The 18,898-nt window shown below is 37.2% G+C and overlaps 1 protein-coding gene across 1 annotated transcript in view; it reads right to left on the bottom strand.

Annotated features, from left to right (window-relative positions):
* USP6NL (USP6 N-terminal like) overlaps positions 1-18,898 on the bottom strand; it is a gene marked incomplete at its 5' end in the record, with an annotated part of 165,867 nt that overhangs the window by 131,393 nt on the left and 15,576 nt on the right. The window contains one exon of the mRNA XM_080810661.1: positions 15,415-15,501. Coding sequence (XP_080666787.1) covers positions 15,415-15,418 — 4 coding nt within the window. The remainder of the gene's footprint in view (positions 1-15,414; positions 15,502-18,898) is intronic.

Here is an 18,898-nt window from a genome sequence, read left to right as displayed (position 1 = left end):
CACATTTTGAATTTTTAAAGAAAGCTTCCCTTTATGTAGAAACTGACTCTTCTGACTTTCCAAAGCCACATATGCAGATGGACATAAAAGTTACAAGGTAAAGAGGCTTTCTAGGCATAATGAGGAAATTTAAAAATGACTTTATTCCAAAATCAAAAACTCAAACACACCATCCAAACAATCTGACCTACCCCAGATTCTAACAAAGCTGTCAAATAACATTAAAAATTCTTAAAAATTTTTAAAAATTCATTACCATAAAAAACACATACTGAAAAGCAGTCAAGTCTTAGAATAAATCATAATTCAATCTAGATGAATAATTTAATATAACATCAAAGATCAAATGTCCATATGCACACACACATATGTATTAAAAATATAAAGACATAGGAATTTCCACAGAATTTACCAAAGCGTTTTGTATATTGAAACACAGAAGTCCCTCTAACATTCAAAAAGATCTTTCTGGAGTTTCCACTATACAGAATCTAAAATTCACCATAATACATTAATTTTAACAGGAAGTAAGACCACCAACAGAGTCCCTGACAGAACAATACATCAGGCAAAACTGATCTTTGGTACCTATTACTCTCCACTCTTCCTTCCTTTATGAAACCTTTTTCCTCTCTCTGACTTTTCTGTATACTATGCCTTGTGTCTCTCTGCTAACCATCACAAAATGACCCATGTCCCCAAAGAAACATACACAGTTCCAATGCACATATTAAAAAACTAAATTTCTTCATAATAAATTTTTAGAGACACAAAAGCATCATCCAGAGTTAAAACTGATTTTTCAATAAGCATTTTGGGAGAAAGGTCTATTTTAAAAGGATATGATACAGGAAAAAATGTAAACAGTGAACACATGAAAAAAGTTATCCTAAGAATGAGATAGCACCTCAACACCCATTAGGATGGCAGCTATCAAAAACACAGAAAACAGAGTTGGCCAGGATGTGGAGAAACTGGAACCCTTGTGCAATGTCAAACGGCGCAGCCGCTATGGAAAACCATACACAGTTCCTCAAAACATTAAACACAGAATTACCATATGATCCCGCAATTCCACTTCTGGCTGTACACTCAAAAGAACTGGGTATATACTCAAAAGAAAGGTGAGCCTCAAACAGACGTTTGTACACCTATGCTCATAGGAGCATGGCTCGCAATAGCAAAAGGTGGAAGCAGACCAACTTGTCCATTACCAAAACGGGGTAATCCAAACAACGAAACAGTTATTCAGTCTTTAAAATAAGGAAATTCTGGCGCCTGCTACAACATGTGTGAACTATGAGGACATGACACTGAGTGAAATGAGCCAGTCACAGAAGGACAAATACTGTCTGATCCCATTTACATGAGGTATCTAGAGTAACCAAATTCATGGAGACAGAAAGTAGGATGAATGGGGGATGCCAAGGGATGGAAGAAGAGAAATGGGAAGTTGCTTAATAAGTTCTTTAATAAGCACAGAGTGTCAGGTTTTCATGATAAAAAGAGTTCTGGAGACTGGCCGCCCAACCATGTAAATATACTTAACACTACTGAACCGTACACTTAAAAACAGTTAGGATGGTAAATTTTATGTTATATGTATTTTACAATTTAGACAAAAAAGTTATCCTGTCTAAAAATCAAATATATGCAACTAAAAGCAACTTTTAATGCCATTTTGAGACTACTAAACTAGTCATAGTGAAATATATCCTTGGATACCAATTACCACAGTAACTGTAAATTAGCACAGTCTTTTAAGAGAGACAGGCAGACATAGGCAAAAACATGTCAGTACTGTAAATCTAGCCTAAGGAATTTGCTCTAGTTTGTTTTATTAAGAAAAGGGGCAAATTTACCAGTGATACTCATTGTGCAAACATTTTTTAAAAACTGAAGCATCCTAAATAACCAAACAATAGGGAAACAGTTAAGTAAGTTACCATGCATCATTATGTTTAATGAATATGATAATTAGGAATTTGAATAATGAAAAACAATTATAGAAATAGCAGAACTGTCTAAATACAACTCAATGTCAGAAATCCAAATATAAAATCATATATACATTATGAATCCAATTATATAAAAATATATAGTATTGGGGGCACCTGGATGGCTCCGTCAGTTGAGGATCTGACTCTTGGTTTCGCTCAGGCCATGATCTTGAGGTCATGAGATACAGTCCCATTTCAGGTTCCGTGCTCAGTGGGGGGTCTGCTTGAGGATTCTTTATCTCTGCCCCTCCCTCCACTCTCTCCTAATAAATAAATCAATCTTAAAAATACACATACGTGCACACACACACATATTATCTGGATAAGACCACCGGGTCATATGCAAAAAAGCAAAAGCCTGCTTTAATGTAATGGGGTTACAATTTCTTTTTCTCCCTATCTCCAAAATGCATTTACTTTATTGTCGTGATTATACTTCAAAAACAACAGGAAAAGGGGACTATAAAGATGAAGGAAGCAGATTAGTTTCTGTGACATCAGGTAAAATATAAAATGCAGGCAACATTGTGGTGTTTATCTAAACTAAAATTACTAACTTAACCTCCTCCCACTACTTAATTCTACCAATGCTAAATTCTCCTTCATTTCCTAAACTTAATCTCAACCTCTCAACTCCAGGTCTTCACGCACGCTGTTCCCTCTATTCAGAACCCTCTCCCAGGGCACCTGGGTGGCTCAGTCGGATAAGCATGGACTCTTGGTTTCGGCTCAGGTCAAGATCTCATAGGTCCCTGAAAATAGAGCTTCTCTATGACCCACCAATTGCACTACTGGGTATTTACCCTAAAGATACAAATGTAGTGATCCAAAGGCACACATGCACCCGAATGTTTATAGCAGCAATGTCCACAATAGCCAAACTATGGAAAGAAACTAGATGTCCATCAATAGATGAATGGATAAAGAAGACGTGGTATGTGTATATTTGTATGTATACACACACACACACACACACACACACACACACACACACACAATGGAATACTATGCAGCCATCAAAAGAAATGAAATCTTGCCATTTGCGATGACGTGGATGGAACTAGAGGGTGTTACGCTAAGCGAAATAAGTCAATTGGAGAAAGACAACTATCATATGATCTCCCTGATATGAGGAAGTGGAGATGCAACGTGGGGGATTTGGGGAGTAGGAAAAGAATAAATGAAACGAGATGGGATTGGGAGGGAGACAAACCATAAGAGAATCTTAATCTCACAAAACAAACTGAGGGTTGCTGGGGGGCCGGGGGCCGGGAGAGGGTGGTGGGGTTATGGAAGATCAAGCCCCACATGGGGCTCTGTGCTCAGCTCGGAGTCTGCTTGAAAGAGTCTCTCCCTCTGCCCCTCCCCCATCGCATGCAGGACCATGCTCTTTCTCTCAAATAAATAAATACATAAATCTTTAAAAAACAAGACAAAACAAAATCTTTCCCTCCTCCTCTTCACTTAGCCAGACCTCGGCTGGAATGTGATTTCCCAACAGTGGTCTTCCTGACCTTCATGCAGATAGGTTCCCTTGCACCCCCAGATTCCTGCATTCCCCTTTTCATATTAATCATACCATGCTACTTGTGCATTACTCGTCTTCCCCACCAGTTCTATGCTCTAGAGGCCACCAACCACGTTCATCTTGTTCTCGTCTATATCCCCAAAGACCAACCCAGCAGCAGTATACCTGGAGACACTCATTAGTATCTGTTAATACTAAAAGATATTATTTATTCAAAATCATATATTCCCTTCCTTAAAATTTGTCTTAAAAATCAGATTCAAACACCATGACTCTTATTTAAGAAATCAATTTATAGCATCATGTGTCTCCAAGTTGTCGAAAAAGCAAGATTTAAATCTCTTATACTCTGCAATATTCCAAACTAATTTTCCAGCTTTCACTACACCCTACAATTATTAAACTTTTAAGAGTCGTAACTATAGACGGTAAGTATCCTGACATTTCACATTAAAATCTAATATAACCCATAAATCTCTAAAACCTAATGAGAATCAGTCTTGATATGTTCATTTATTCTATTTTTAGCTGAGGAAAATTTATTAGGACAAAGACAAAGAGGCACCAGGTTATACGAAAAGCTAACCCTTAGTGAAGCGATCTCAAGTGATAAAAAGCTTCTGCTGTTTACTGCTACAAAGCAAATTCAGTATTGCTATACCTTTTACCTTCAAAATATTTGTTCGACAGCATCTTGAGATTTTGTCAACATAATTCAAAACGGGAATTGTGCAGAAAGAAACTTCTCTCAATAAAAGTTGAATGTTGTCCCCTTTCTGGGTCAATCTCATATTCTAGAAAATACCTCACCACCTTTTTTCTCAAGCCTTCATAATAAAAGCAAAACAAACTAGTAAAGCAGACAATAAATCCCATTCTTATGCAACATTATGAATCCTATTTCAACTAAGGAAGAAATGGGAAATTTTTCTGTTAAAGAGCTAAATGGAAAAAAGTGGAGAGATCACCATGCCATCTTCCTTTCTCTTCCAGACAAGCTTCCTGAAGGAATGCCTCCAAACCATCACACGCATTAGGAAAGACCCCATTCATTAGAGGAACCTCCCACCAGAAAACCCTCACCTGAGGGCTACTTTAAACACCAGTATTGTGAAAGATTAAGAATTCCTGAGGGACTGTCCCAGGTTCAAGGACACTACAGAGGGCCGACAAAGAAATGAAGCTGGTGGGTAACACCCAGATGGGCCCTGCACTGGCAGCCAATCTGCTCTCCAGGACACTGTTGGGAAACTGAACAACAACAGAAGGACTGTAGACTAGATAAACATAATTCACCTATGTAGTCATTTTACTGTGGTTACGAAAAAGAATGTCCTTGTTCTTCAAAGCTACACACTGAAGGACAAACGGGTAGAGGAGTGTGATACATACAACCCACTTCAAATAGTTACAAAAGAATTTTTTGTATATACAAAATTTTTTATATATTTTCAGAAATACAAAAAAAAAAAGGAATTGATCCTGTTTAAAAAAATTAAGCTGTACTGGTTGGGAAAAAGAGGCAGAATTTCACATGCTGAAAAGAGATACACACTAATCAAAGGAAGAAATAAGAAGGAAAACTTTGCAGATCTCAACATTGTCATTTTCCATCAGAATGCAGTTCAGCACTGAGTTAGAAAAGCTTATCTCTACAGTTAGATGAAAACCTCTGATGGCTAACAATTTTTACAGCACATTTTAGGGGGAAAGACAATAATGACTTCATCTTTGTAATACAAATCAAACATTTTATTTTATTATTTTTTAAAGATTTTTTTTTTAATTTGACAGACAGAGATCACAAGTAGGCAGAGAGGCAGGCAGACGGGGCGGGAAGCAGGCTCCCCGCTGAGCAGAGAGCCCAATGCGGGGCTCAATCCCAGGACCCCGAGACCATGACCCAGGCCAAAGGCAGAGAGAGACTCAACCCACCGAGCCACCCAGGCGCCCCACATATCAAACATTTTAAAGTAATTTTTTAAACTACAGAGTTACCTCTACTAAGAAATCATTTGAGACCAAAGTTCCTCTTAACAGTTTGGGTACCTAAAAAGTTGGAGTGGGGTGATTCTCCTGTCCTGGGCAATGTTCCCCATATGTATCAGTACATACACCTATAGGTACATGTAAGTACAAAGTTCCCATAAAAGGTCTAAGGCTGATTTGGGTAAAAACAAGAAAATCAAAATGGCCCTGCTGACTCTATAGGAGGTAACCTGGACCAAGACCATGACAATAGAGAAGCATCTCTCCTCAGGAGACTCTGTGACAAGGAAGACTTCCCCTTACTTAGCAGTAAAGAAACCTTCTTTTAAATAGCATCTAGGTTATTTCTACCATCAGAAATAACATTTTTTATAACAAAGCGTGCCAATGAAATACATTTTAGTGATCATATTTTAATAGTATAAATCATAAAGTTATGTTGATACAGTTAAAACAACAAATCTAAGCTGGTTTGAAATCAAATTCAAATTCTGTGGTACCAAAATTGTCATAAGTAAACAAGTTTACAATGTTCTTCCCACACTGGTAAGACCCAGCCCCTCCTTTCCTAATCCAGAACACATCCCACCTCATTAGATCTACACAATACATAAAGAAAATGACAAAAAGTTATTATCTAAAGAAAATACACAAGACCAACTACTATGAATTTATATAAAAACTTAAAGTGTGTGTATATGTGTGCATTCTCAAATTTCTTTTAGATTAGAATCAACCATATTCTACTTCACTTTGCATTAGAACGTAACAAGGTTAACCAGTAAAGACATCAAACACAGTACTTTACTGGAGACTGATTGTCAAAAACCCTTACTAACATGTCCTATAACTTCCATTTCTATCCCATTCTTCTAGAATCTTCAATAGGCAACTGTATTTTTTAAAAGACATTGTGACTCCAAATGCTCTACAATTTAATACAGATGAAATATGAGTGTACATCAGCGTCTTACTGAAATCTTTCCATGTTTCACTGTTTAAAGTTGAACACCTGAATGCTCCAAACATGTGAGTGGGAAAGAAAACTAGTTCGACTCCAGGGTACCTAGGTAATGCTAGCAGAAGTCAGCTTCTGAATTCAGGGCAAAAAATAGCACTCTACAATCAACTGCCTACACACGACCACTATCTCTGAACACGAATTTAATAACTAACCTATGACTCAGTGCTCAAAGTAGGAGAGGGAGACTGAGCTAGGGGAAGAATAGGGAAGATGTTTTCACTCTTATTCCTGACCCCTTCTAACCAACAGCTTTAATGAGAAGCTAGAAAGAATTACTTTCATAGTCACCTTGTCCATCTCCAAAAAAGAAAAAAAGAATATAATATCAAAACACTATTTTAGATCAATTTTGAGGGAGAAAGATACAGGCTTGGAAATTTCTAATATCAATTCCACACTTTTGGGAAATGAGGAAAAAATGATATAATAACATCCATCATACAAATTGACAGGTTCAAATTCCCTTACCAGAAAGCATCTACTTATGTTTAAGGCAAAAAAGTGTAATATATAGCTGTCCAGATTCTATTTTTAAAAAAACCACTGAATATTAACATATGTAGATCTATTAGCCAGACCATATAATACGTATCACTTACTTATGTTAATTATAGTTGAAGTAAGACACTTTGCCAAGTTTCCTCCGCATAAAATTCACTTACGTCTCAAAATTTTTCAATTCAGACTTCAGCCTTTGCACTCAGGAGAGTTCTGCACCAGCATGAGCTCTTGTCCTCTACACAGGTCTAATTTATACAGTGAGTCAAGAAGTAGAAGAAATGATCCAACACAGCCTTTCTTTTCCTTTTTCCTCTCCTTTGAAGTGAGTTGAGTTCTCATTTAAGGTTTGTAACACAGCTATTCCCTAGCGTAAAGTTATGCCTTCCTCGGTGCCATTGTTGTAAGGTGTTTTTCCCTAGACCTTCCCTTATGTGGTTTTACCTTTGTTGAATTTGTATAAACAACTGTACAAAAAAAAAATCACTTACTAAGTTGTGTTTTCCACTATGTCTTTCAATAAATGAGAAATACCAAAAGTCATTACATAATATTTTCATACAGAAATTCATTTTTAGAGAAGTTAATGTAACAGAGAAATGGAAAATTTTAAGCCAGTACATCAGTTCTAATAACACGATTCAAGTATAAGCTGTATAAATCAAAATATTTTCTGAAATTAATGAAAGAGATAACAAGATGAATATTTAAGAGTATTAATTTTAAAGAAATATTCTGGTCCATCTCTACTTGCCTAGAGAATAAGCAGGAAGAACAGAGAACATGTTCCTACAGTTGGAACAAGGTGCCTCTGAAAGTAACCAGGACAACAAGCAGCAACAGATGTAGGCCCCCAAACCCCGAAAACCGCATGTTTAAGTTTTCTTAATTTAGCCTAATAGAGGCATTTCTCGTTTCATTCAATAACTGTGTTCCTACCAGGCAAAATTGGAAATGAAAATTTTCTCACAGATATTACCATAAATTTTAGAACTAGAAGGCTTCCAGACAATGTAGGCCAGTCCCCATATTTAAAACAAGGAAATGGGTAAGGGTGCAGCAGGAGGTGTGGGGGGTTGGGGCGGAGAGTGGAGGCACATTAAAGAGGTCAAGCCAATGGCCAGACATAATATGGCTAGTTAACAGCAAAGCCAATCCAGGTCTCTGGGACCCTTAAAGAAGACTGTTACTGGAAAACTTACTCTCTCAAAATGGGATTTTAAAGAATTTCTCTTAAGAACAGAGTATCCTGGGGTGCCTAAGTGGCTCAGTTGTTAAGCATCTGCCTTTGGCTCAGGGCATAATCCCAGTGTCCTGGGATTGGGCCCTGCATTGGGCTCCCTGCTCCAAGGGAAGCCTGTTTCTCCCTCTCCCACTATGTCTCTGTCAAAAAAAAAAAAGAACAGAGTATCTTAAAACTATTATAAAGAGGCTGGAGCGCACTAGTTTGTGTTATACTAAAGAATTTTAATTCAAGTTAATTCAGATACCAAGTTTATCTATATTATGCAATATATTGTAGCTTAAAGCAAAAATGTTAATGACAGACTTACAAAACCTATGTAAATAATGTCATTTTTAAACAACAATAGCAGGTAAATGGTTTGAAATTTTAAGATTTAGCTAGGAAATTTAGTAATTTAGAAGCTTTACTGAGATTATATTGTAATAGTACAGTAAGTGACATTTATGCTATAAATTTAAATGACTTTTGATAAAAAGAAAACTAGATTTTCATAGAAAATGTTCTGTTTAACTACAAACCAATTTATTTTATATATATGTAAATGTGTGAGTGTCTGTGACACAGAGAGGAAGAAAAAGGGAGACCAGGAAAGAATTAAATGGACATGGGGCGCCTGGGTGGCTCATTAAGCCTCTGCCTTCGGCTCAGGTCATGATCTTCGGGTCCTGGGATCGAGTCCCACATCGGGCTCTCTGCTTGGCAGGGAGCCTGCTTCCTCTTCTCTCTCTCTCTGCCTGCCTCTCCGCCTACTTGTGATCTCTCTTTGTCAAATAAATAAAACCTTAAAAAAAAAAAAAAGAATTAAATGGACAAAGTGTGAACAATCGGTAAACTGGATAAAAGATATATGAGAATTTGGGTTCTAAAATTTTACAACTTTTCTTGTTACAAGTTTGAAAACATATCAAAACAAGAAGATATAAGATGATGCAAATCATCTCACAATAAAAACTTAATACTATACTTATATTTGAATGCTACAATTGAATATACTCTATAAGAAATACTACATTAAATTCATGTTAAATTTCCTAGTTATCAAACTAAGAATTACTCACTTTTTTGCAACAAATGGTCAAAAAGATGATAAATTAGCCAAAAGTAAAGTATATTTCATTTTCAATAGTCAGTACTAACACAGTGAAGTGCCTTAAACTAAGAAACTGATCAAATAAATTATCTGAGAAGCAATTTTTGCTGGCATTCTTCACCACCGCACCTGCAGTGTACCACACCACAGCTCTGATGGCTTAGACACAGGCTGTACCTCAACACAGACTGGTATACACTGTACCTGGCCCTGCCCACTAAATGCCAGCAGGTCTCCCCAAAACTATGACAACCAGAAAGTCTCCATACACTTCCAAATCCCCACTGCCCCCATGAAAATTCTGATTATACACTTGACCCTTGAATAAGGCGGGAGTTAAGGGCACCGAACCCTGACACAGTTTGAAAATCTGCCTTTAACTTCTGAGTCCCCAAAAACTTAACTACTAATAGTTAAGTGCCTTACAGATACAGAGTTGATTAACATATACTTCCTCAGAGGTCCCGCATGCTGTATTCCTATAATAAAGTAGGCTAGAGAAATGAAACTATTATGAAAATCAGGAGGAAAAGACATTTAGAGTACTGCACTGTATTTCTTTAAGTAGAGTCGCCACACACTGTTAGTTTCAAGTGTACCGTATGGGGGATCAGACAGCTCTAACTTCGTGTGCTATGCTCTCCACAGGCCTACCTACCATCTGTCACCATACAGTCCTATATCGTACTCATCCAAAACTTCCACGATACAAGGGGACCGGCACTGTTCAAACCTGTGTTATTTGAAGGTCAAGTATATAGTCAATTTAGTTAACATTTAAAATTTTATCTTCCAAAATCCAAACTTATCAAGCATAAATGTCTTAATATAACAAATACATACGTATACTTTACAAAGGGATTACTTTCAAGAGTCTGTTAAATGCAAAGACCCCAGTATTCAAAACACAATTCAAGGTAAATTTTGTTTTCTTTAACCTCTACCCAAATTCTAAGGTACACAGCTCTTCCATAAAACAAGATATATATCTACATAATTATCCTACACAGAAATTTTAGCCAGTACTTAGGGAAAGCCTTATATTATTCGTTGCATTAGTAAGACTCAGAAGACTCCTTATGCCACCACTGAGGGACTTCGTAATCTACTCACTTATTTATAACATTATCTGTTCTAACAAATATTAAATTGTTCTCACTTCAGCATGAACTTTCAGTGTACAGCTCCGCAGAATGAAGGTATTTGTTCCTACTCTATTAGAAAGCCACAAATAGACTACACCCCAAATTATTCATTGCCATTACTTTTTCCTCACTTAAATGAGAAATGTTTCATATTCAGAAGTGACCTCAAAAAACTCACTCCTTTATTTAGGCCAAAGGGCGGATCAAACACTCTAGTGCAAGATTCACTCCTGGATTGCCAAGTCAGAAGAAACTTGACACAGAAGTCCTCTCTTAGAAAATATGTCATTATTACTTACAGAGCCAAAGTTTCCTGAAGAAAATGAAATACAATATATAAGATAAAATTTACAAATAGTAGAGCAGATAAACTTTATTTTTTCAAGTTAAAAGACATTAAAATTAAATAGCACCCTAAATAATCATTTTTGGGTTTTGGTGCTTTTTTGGCTTGTTTTTATTTAACCCGTCCCACCAAAATAATCATCTAGAAACTGTTGTGCAATGCTCTGTAACAACTCCTGTTGTTACAATCTCCATTAAAGATCTAAGAGGTCCATTTCAAATTATAGCCCAGTTTAAAATAACAACTTTTATATAAATACTTCATCTTGGGCACCACCTGATAAAACAAAATTTTGAAAAAAAAACCTTGACAAGTGTTTAACATTGCAACATATGCAAATACAGAAAAACAAAAACAATTTAAGCACTAAAAAAATCAAAAGGCTTTTGTGGATTGTAACAGTCAACAATCCACAATGAAATGCACAACTCATAGCAGCACCACATAATACATTTTCCACCAGATAAATATCTAGCCTCAGAATAGGGCAGAATATATAAAAATCTAGAGCAAAAACTGAAAAACACTTTAAAACATTTAAGCAGTTCTCTAGGCTTTAGCTGGGGCATCCCAACTGGGGTGCCCAGGTGTGCCCAGTGTGACCAGGGTGCCCAGGTAGGCAGAGAAGGGATCCCTGCCGCTTACAGGACAGTTGGGCACAAGCAGCAGCCTGGTCTGAGGGGGCAGAGCCCGTCGCTCGGAGCCCCGCACAGCTCCATCAGCTTACCCGCATGCAGGACAACTTCCACCACGCAGTTCATGACACAGGAAGGGCTAGGAAATGCTTTTGAGAAAAACCCACCCAGACATAACACATATCAACATTTCTTTTAATCTCTAAAGAAATACTGAAGGGAAAAAAAAAAAAAAAAAAAACTCTAGTTACCCATCATTCTCACCCAGATCTAGGTTTGGAAATTCTTCTAGACTTCGAAGATGTATCTTCCTATTTTTTAACCTGTACTATGATTCTTCACTATTTTTTTTCAAAAACCGAAACTCTGGTATATTCACTTTCCACCTTTTTGAAAACTTACAACCCCCTAAAAACTACATCTTAAACAGACACTGTAACACTCCCTAACCTATGGTCACAGTGGTCTACTCAAGAATGACTTCTGTCAGTAGAGAAAGCCATCACATTGGCAAGAATAAGAAACTCATAGCCTACTTCAAAGAAAGCCTAAAATGGGCTGAAAACTAAGAAAAAAGCTAGAAGGCAAATACGGCCTATAACCAATCTTTTTAACTTATATCTAACAAAAATGTCTATTTGTCAGAGTAATTTTTCCATAACGAAATCTTCAGTTGCTCCCCTAACTGAAATCCTTCAACAGCTCCTTCAGCCCTGCAGGGTGAAGTGCGAACTTCTGGAACGTCCCTGCCCCAGCCCCTGACTGCACCTGCTCCAGCTTTCTCTCTCCCTGACTCTACTTCATTCCTCACTGCTATGCTCCCAAATGCTCAACCACGCACAGTCATGCCTTCACGCCTTTCTCAGACTGCCCCACTTCCTCGCAACACTCTATCCTATGCCACACTCCACACACACACACACACACACACACACACACACTCTCTCCCCTCACCCTGCCCTTCAATTCCCCTTCACATGGGATCAGCTTAAATTTCACCTAAAGATAGTAACACATGGAACAAAAAAGGATGTTACTTAGGAACACCCAAAGCCATGTGTTATTTATTGAGCACCTATTAAGTGCCAGGAAAAGTGTTTCACGCTAGTAATAAAAATCTTTGCCCTCAAGGATCTTACATTACATGAAAATAAGAACGAACAACCGTGTGATTTTAAAGAGTAGGACAGGAACTAGAGTGAGGCAAGCAGGGTGCTACAGGGAGGAAGCATGATGGGGCTCGACTAGCAAGGAAACGTGACGCAAGGATAACAAAGAGGAACCCTAGGAGCTAGGGAACTAAGCAGAAACTGGCTGGGGTTTTTTTTGTTTTTTTTTGTTTTTAAAAGATTTATTTATTTATTTATTTATTTATTTGACAGATAGAGATCAAAAGTAGGCAGAGAAGCAGGCAGAGGTCAAGGAGGAAGCAGGCTCCCCACTGAGCAGGGAGCCCGATGTGGGGCTCAATCCTAGGACCCTGGGATCATGACCTGAGCCGAAGGCAGAGGCTTTAACCCACTGAGCCACCCAGGCGCCCCGGCTGGGGGTTTTTTAATCTTCAGTGCAAAGTAAGAAGTTTGAACTTTATGGTCATAAACTTCAATGACATGTTCATTCTTTATGACTCTCCTGTCTTCACAACAAACAGAGAAGTAACCAGATAAAACATAAAAAACAAGTCACTAAAATGACCCACCTATGCCCCTAAACATGTTCAACATCTCTCGATCAGAAATCTAACAGGAACACCAAGTGTGAGGCCCCAAAGCAGGAAAAGGCAGCAGGAAGTAAATCCCATGGGGTAATTGTACATAAAGGAGTTTCGTGTGAAGCAGGGTCAGTAACCAGGCTCCTTGCCTAAAACCAGGGGCAGGGGTGGCACTCGTCCTGGATTACGAAACTGGACTGAAGAAGGCTTTTTTGCTAAGCGTGCTGAAGCCACCGCTGAGGAAGCTGCTGACCTAATGCCAGCTGACTCTGTGAGAGAATCTGTGATATCACCAGCATCACCACGGGGCTGGTGCTCTGATCCACTAACACAAGACCTGATTCTGATCTGGGAATTCCAAAGGCAGGCAGAGACAACTGCAAAGCTGCCAGACCAGCAGGGAAAATCACAAAAAGACAAAGACATAGGAGAAAGAGAAAGAATTTTCATCAGAATGAGCCTGCAAAATTGCAGAACATGATGAAAACTCCAACAGCATCAAAAACCACAATACAAATTCACTGGAGACAAAACAAAAAATAATCAAGTGATCTGAAAAAGACTTCAAAATAAGCACATAAAGATCCACAAAGAGATAAAAGACTAATAAAAGAACCAATTTTTTTTAAATAAAAACAAGCAGAAACGAGAAAAGAACTAATGGATATAAAAAAAGACAAAAATCTTACAAATGAAATACAGCCATTGTGTTTACAAGTAAAAACTTGTACAAGGTTCAGATAATTTATTATTAGTCGCCTAATGAGCTATCCCTCACCTCTGCCTTTGTCCACACAGGGCTCTGAATTTTTAGGGGCAGCGGCGTACAGGACACTGTTAGACTCTGAGATTCAAAAATGAAAGAGCGTACCTGGCCTCAAAGAACTCTGTAATGGTGATGCTAACCGAACACTAAGATTACAAAGTAAAATGAAAATTTCCCAAAATGCAGTAAGCATTTTTAAGTTAAAATGCCTGACATTTCTTAGCTTTCATAAACTCTTATTTCCATCTTTACTATGAGCTGGCACTCTTCAGTAGACAAACGTTCTGACAAAATTTCGTATGAATGGAGCGGAAATATCAAAAGCTACTTCTCCTCTAATCTGTATTTGAATTCATCTAGCAACTATCCTGGTTTATTCAAAGCACACCACTGACAAAGTAGCCCACTGAAAAATCTCAAAAAATCAGAGCTCACTTCTTGCAATATTATTCTTAGCAGAAAGCACTCAAAGATTTCACAATAACAACAGCCTCATTTTCATTTATCAAAAACAGCCTAATTATTTCAATCAATGGTAGGAATAACTATCCATATTAAGATAAATACAATCATTATGAATTACATGTGAAAATTTTTGAACTCTCCAACATTATATTCCCCAGTAGGCAGTGCTCACTCTATTCCAAAGTTCTCGTAACCAGAAACTCTGTACTTTTTTAAAAGTACATCAAAACTATCATATGATCACAGTTAGGGTAAAATCTTAATTCTTTCCTTACTCTCTAAAAGTAAACAGTTAATACAAAAGAGTAAAATCCAGCTCTCCTCTTCATGGAAAAAGTGGATTGGAATGGCAGAAAATATTACATATAGTACAATCCCTTTACAACTGAGAACATAAAATCTGTATCAAATTTGCGAAGTCTTTTCGGATATACTTGGTTCTCATTCCACCAAAGACATTATCAAAGACATCTTTTTTTTTTTTTTTTTTTTTTGCTTAAATAGAATACTGACCCACGTTATCCAATGATTAAGCTTCATACCTTAAACCTCTGCTAATTAGGTCAATTTAAATTTAAATTTTCCCTCTTCATATTTTTCTTTTTCCCCCCCACCCACTTCTCCTCTGGCAACGACTAGCTTGTCCTCCATATTTATGAGTCTGTTTCCCTCTTCATATTTCTAACAAGTCCCTTTCCAATGACTAGTCAACAGAATATTTTGGGGAACAGAACTAAATCCAGTCAAGAAACTAACGACACGGATTTCCTCAGCACATCTAACCAAATAAACGAAACATCAGAACCGATCTTGTTCTAACAGAGACAGGTGCACAACTGGGCTGAACCAGATTATCCAATCTCTGTTGAGTAACATAATTCCAGTCTGTCCCATAACAAACTTTTTCTTCTCTTTGAGTACTCCACAAATGCTCCTGAGGCCCCTGAAATTAAACAAAGATGGACACTTACTCATGACTGGAGATGTCCCTGTAGGCTGTCCCGATCGGAGAGTAAACCAGAATCTGCTGCCCAAAGTTTCTCAGAAGAATACATGTCCTGCTCAGAAAACAAAGAGAAAGAAATCATCTTTTCTAAAGGTCAGAAATAAGTAACAAAATAAAATAAAATAAAAATAAAATCTTCTAAAAGGAAATGAAAATAATCATTTCGACAATTTTCTATTTCTAAAAGAACCCTCTGGTGTCATCTAAATATTAAAAAAAGACCAATCTTTAACATTCATCTTTTTCTTTGTAAGAAGTTATCTCAAAAGCAAATAGTGTATATAAAGTAATTATCACACAGAAGCTTATTAACAGGTGTCCTTGGTCTTCACTTACTAAAATCTTATTCCTTCCCTGTTTCCCAGATAAGTGAGTCCTAGAAAGGAAGCACTCCATCTAGGGTAGATACAGCACATCACAGCTGCTAGATTTATTTTGATTACACATAAATAATTCATATAAACTATCAAAATAAAACAACCAAAGTTATTCCTATAAGCCTTCTCTAATAATGGGCATTTTCCTCATTATAAAATATGGTTTCATTGTCTTAAAAAACTGGAAACAGCAGCAAAATAGAAAAATTCTCTCACCACACAACACTATTACATCTATGCAACTATGTGGGGCACGTTTCCTTTCAAGGGATTTTCTATAAGTATTCTTAAAATATACTTCAAAAATACTACATAAAACATTTCATATTTGGTTCTTTTCACTTCAAGGTAAGATAAAGCATCACCCTGTATTAGTATAAATACGAACTATATCTTCCTTACTTCATTAACATATTAAGGAAAATGAGGCATAAAGACTAATGCTGTATTTCAATGTATCCATGGATGAGAAGTGCCTCCCCAGATCTAATAATGAGATTCCACGGATAAATTAAAATTCGGTACAAAATTTGCACTGTGCCTCCTCATGTACAGCTTTCTTCACTAACTGATAAACTACTTTTTGCAACTACAAGAAGTGACGATTATCTTCTAAATCAATTAAGAAAATAGCATAGTTCTAAGGACCTCTGATTCTGAAATCGATTAGGGTTCAGGTAACATTTTTTGAAGAAATATTGCTTGTCCCATCTATAAACTTTTCTACTCGTGCCATGTAACATACATGAGAAATACAAATTTACAAAATGAAAATCTGTATGCGCAGCATGACTCGCAGACTGTAATTAGCAATGGCATATAATCATGGCACTGCTGCGTAATCACCTAACCCCCACCCCATACGCTTTCTTCTTTATCTATGCAGTAAATACTATGATTTTCATTTCCAGATAACCCACTTATCCCAAAGGAAATGAGAAGTTGTATGGAAAATCTAAAACAACATATAATCTACATGTTAGTTTTAGAATACAGGATGTAAGCTTCTCACTATAAATACACTCTCTTGATGGTGCTTCACGGAGTCCATCAGACCTGTTTTCCCTCCCAGGGCACTATGAGGTCAGACGTGCTGACCCCCGGAGCATGCTGAATGATGACGACATGGGAAGGCAATCCCACGTCACAGATACACAAAGGAGATTAACGTTAGTAGATGATCCAGGAGCTCCCTTCCTCCCTAAGAGTCTCTTTAGCTGGGGACTTTTTTTCCTGTTTATATTGAAGTTTTCGATCTTAAATTTAAAATTCCTAAAGGGCAGCATCAAAGCACAATGCACTAAGAAGTGCGCCCGTCCTACCCATAATCATAAAATGTTGAACAAATACGTATTCAAGACTTGAAGTTCCTAAGATATCAAGAATTCTCTTAGCACTGAAATTAGTAACTTCAAAAATGCCAGGATAATAAAACTCATAAACAGTGCATTGATAACCTTACCATCTAAAGTGATGAATATACTTTACAAATCTGCAACAACGCGTGTATTGGAATTACTGCGCAATGTCATGGAGCAGTTCTTATTTAGAAATATACTTTGAGGGGTGCCTGGGTGGCTCAGTGGGTTGAAGCCTCTGCCTTCGGCTCAGGTCATGATCTCAGGGTCCTGGGATCGAGCCCCGCATCGGGCTCTCTGCTCAGCAGGGAGCCTGCTTCCCTTCTTCTCTTTCTCTGCCTGCCTCTCTGCCTACTTGTGATCTCTATCTGATAAATAAAATCTTTAAAAAAAAAAAAAAAGAAAGAAATATACTTTGAAATTACTTATAACTGAATACACTGGTTCAAGATTCTTTACCCTAATCACAGCTTTGAAATGTAGGTCTTCATATCTACTCTCCAAGCAGGTAGTCTGGAAATTCTTTAAGCAACAAGGCAGTTCAGAAGAACATGGCATAAAACGTGCGCATTCTCTTTCTCCTTCTCTAAATGCTATCCCCTCCCACTGGACATACAAAAAAGAAAAAAAATCTAACTTTGTTTTTCACACCATCCAAGAGGGGGAAAAAAAAAGTAATTTGTCTTAATTCCACAGCTTCGCATAAAAGGTATATTGGCGTATTTCCATAAAATCTGGCCTTTAAACTCATTTTCTAGGAACTTGTGCCAAGCTGTTCATACTCAGCATGAGAATTTATAATCACGCTAACCTAATCCTGGTTCTTTCAAGTGACTCCTCTAACTTTTCTGACAAAACTTGATAGACATGAATGGTGAGCCGGCCTAAGGATACCCAACCCATCCTGACAAGGAACTCAGGGTCTTCTTAAAAGTAAAGCAAAACCACCAAATCCTTTTCTTTATTGCAGGCACTACACGACCTAAAAATAATTTCTGATACTTTTAGACAGTTAAAACCTCCCAAAGGATCTGAAAGGACTTCTGCTTTTTATAACACCAGATAATCTATTCTAGAACTAGCTCAGCAGTCCCTATGTTAATTATGTTAAAACTTAAACTGAACAGAATTATGAACCACAACATATGGTATCACATTCTATTGTTTCTAATAATATTCTTTCAGGAGATCAAACTAACAGGAACTTATTGTACTGTTTACTAACTTCTCCTACTGGAAGAAAAACACAAGAATGTCAATGTCCACTACAAGCTGATGGACTCTCCATTCTTTCACTCTCATCACAAATTATAATTTTAGAAAATCCAATTTAATCTTGAGAACAATTATGCTAAGTGAAATAAGCCATTCATATGTAAGACGAACATCCTATTATTCCACTTATATGAGGCACCTCAAAAAGTGAAATTCAGGGACAGAAAGTACAATGGTGGCTGCCAGAAGCTGGGGGTGGGGAAAATGGGAGTTGGTGTTTAATGGGGACAGAATTTCAGTTTGGGAAGATGAGAAAAGTTCTGGAAATGGACAGTGATGGTTGTACATCAATGTAAATGTGCTTAATACCACTGAACTGGGCACTTAAAAAAGGTTAAAATGTTAAATCTTATGTATATTTTACCACAATAAAAAAAAAAATCAAATGTAACTATACCTATAGCTCCAAAAGCACAAAGCAAATCCTAAAATAACAGTC

This window comes from Martes martes, assembly GCF_963455335.1.
Source record: "Martes martes genome assembly, chromosome: 8".
Lineage (NCBI taxonomy): Eukaryota > Metazoa > Chordata > Mammalia > Carnivora > Mustelidae > Martes > Martes martes.
This window is presented reverse-complemented; position numbering and strand designations above follow the sequence as displayed.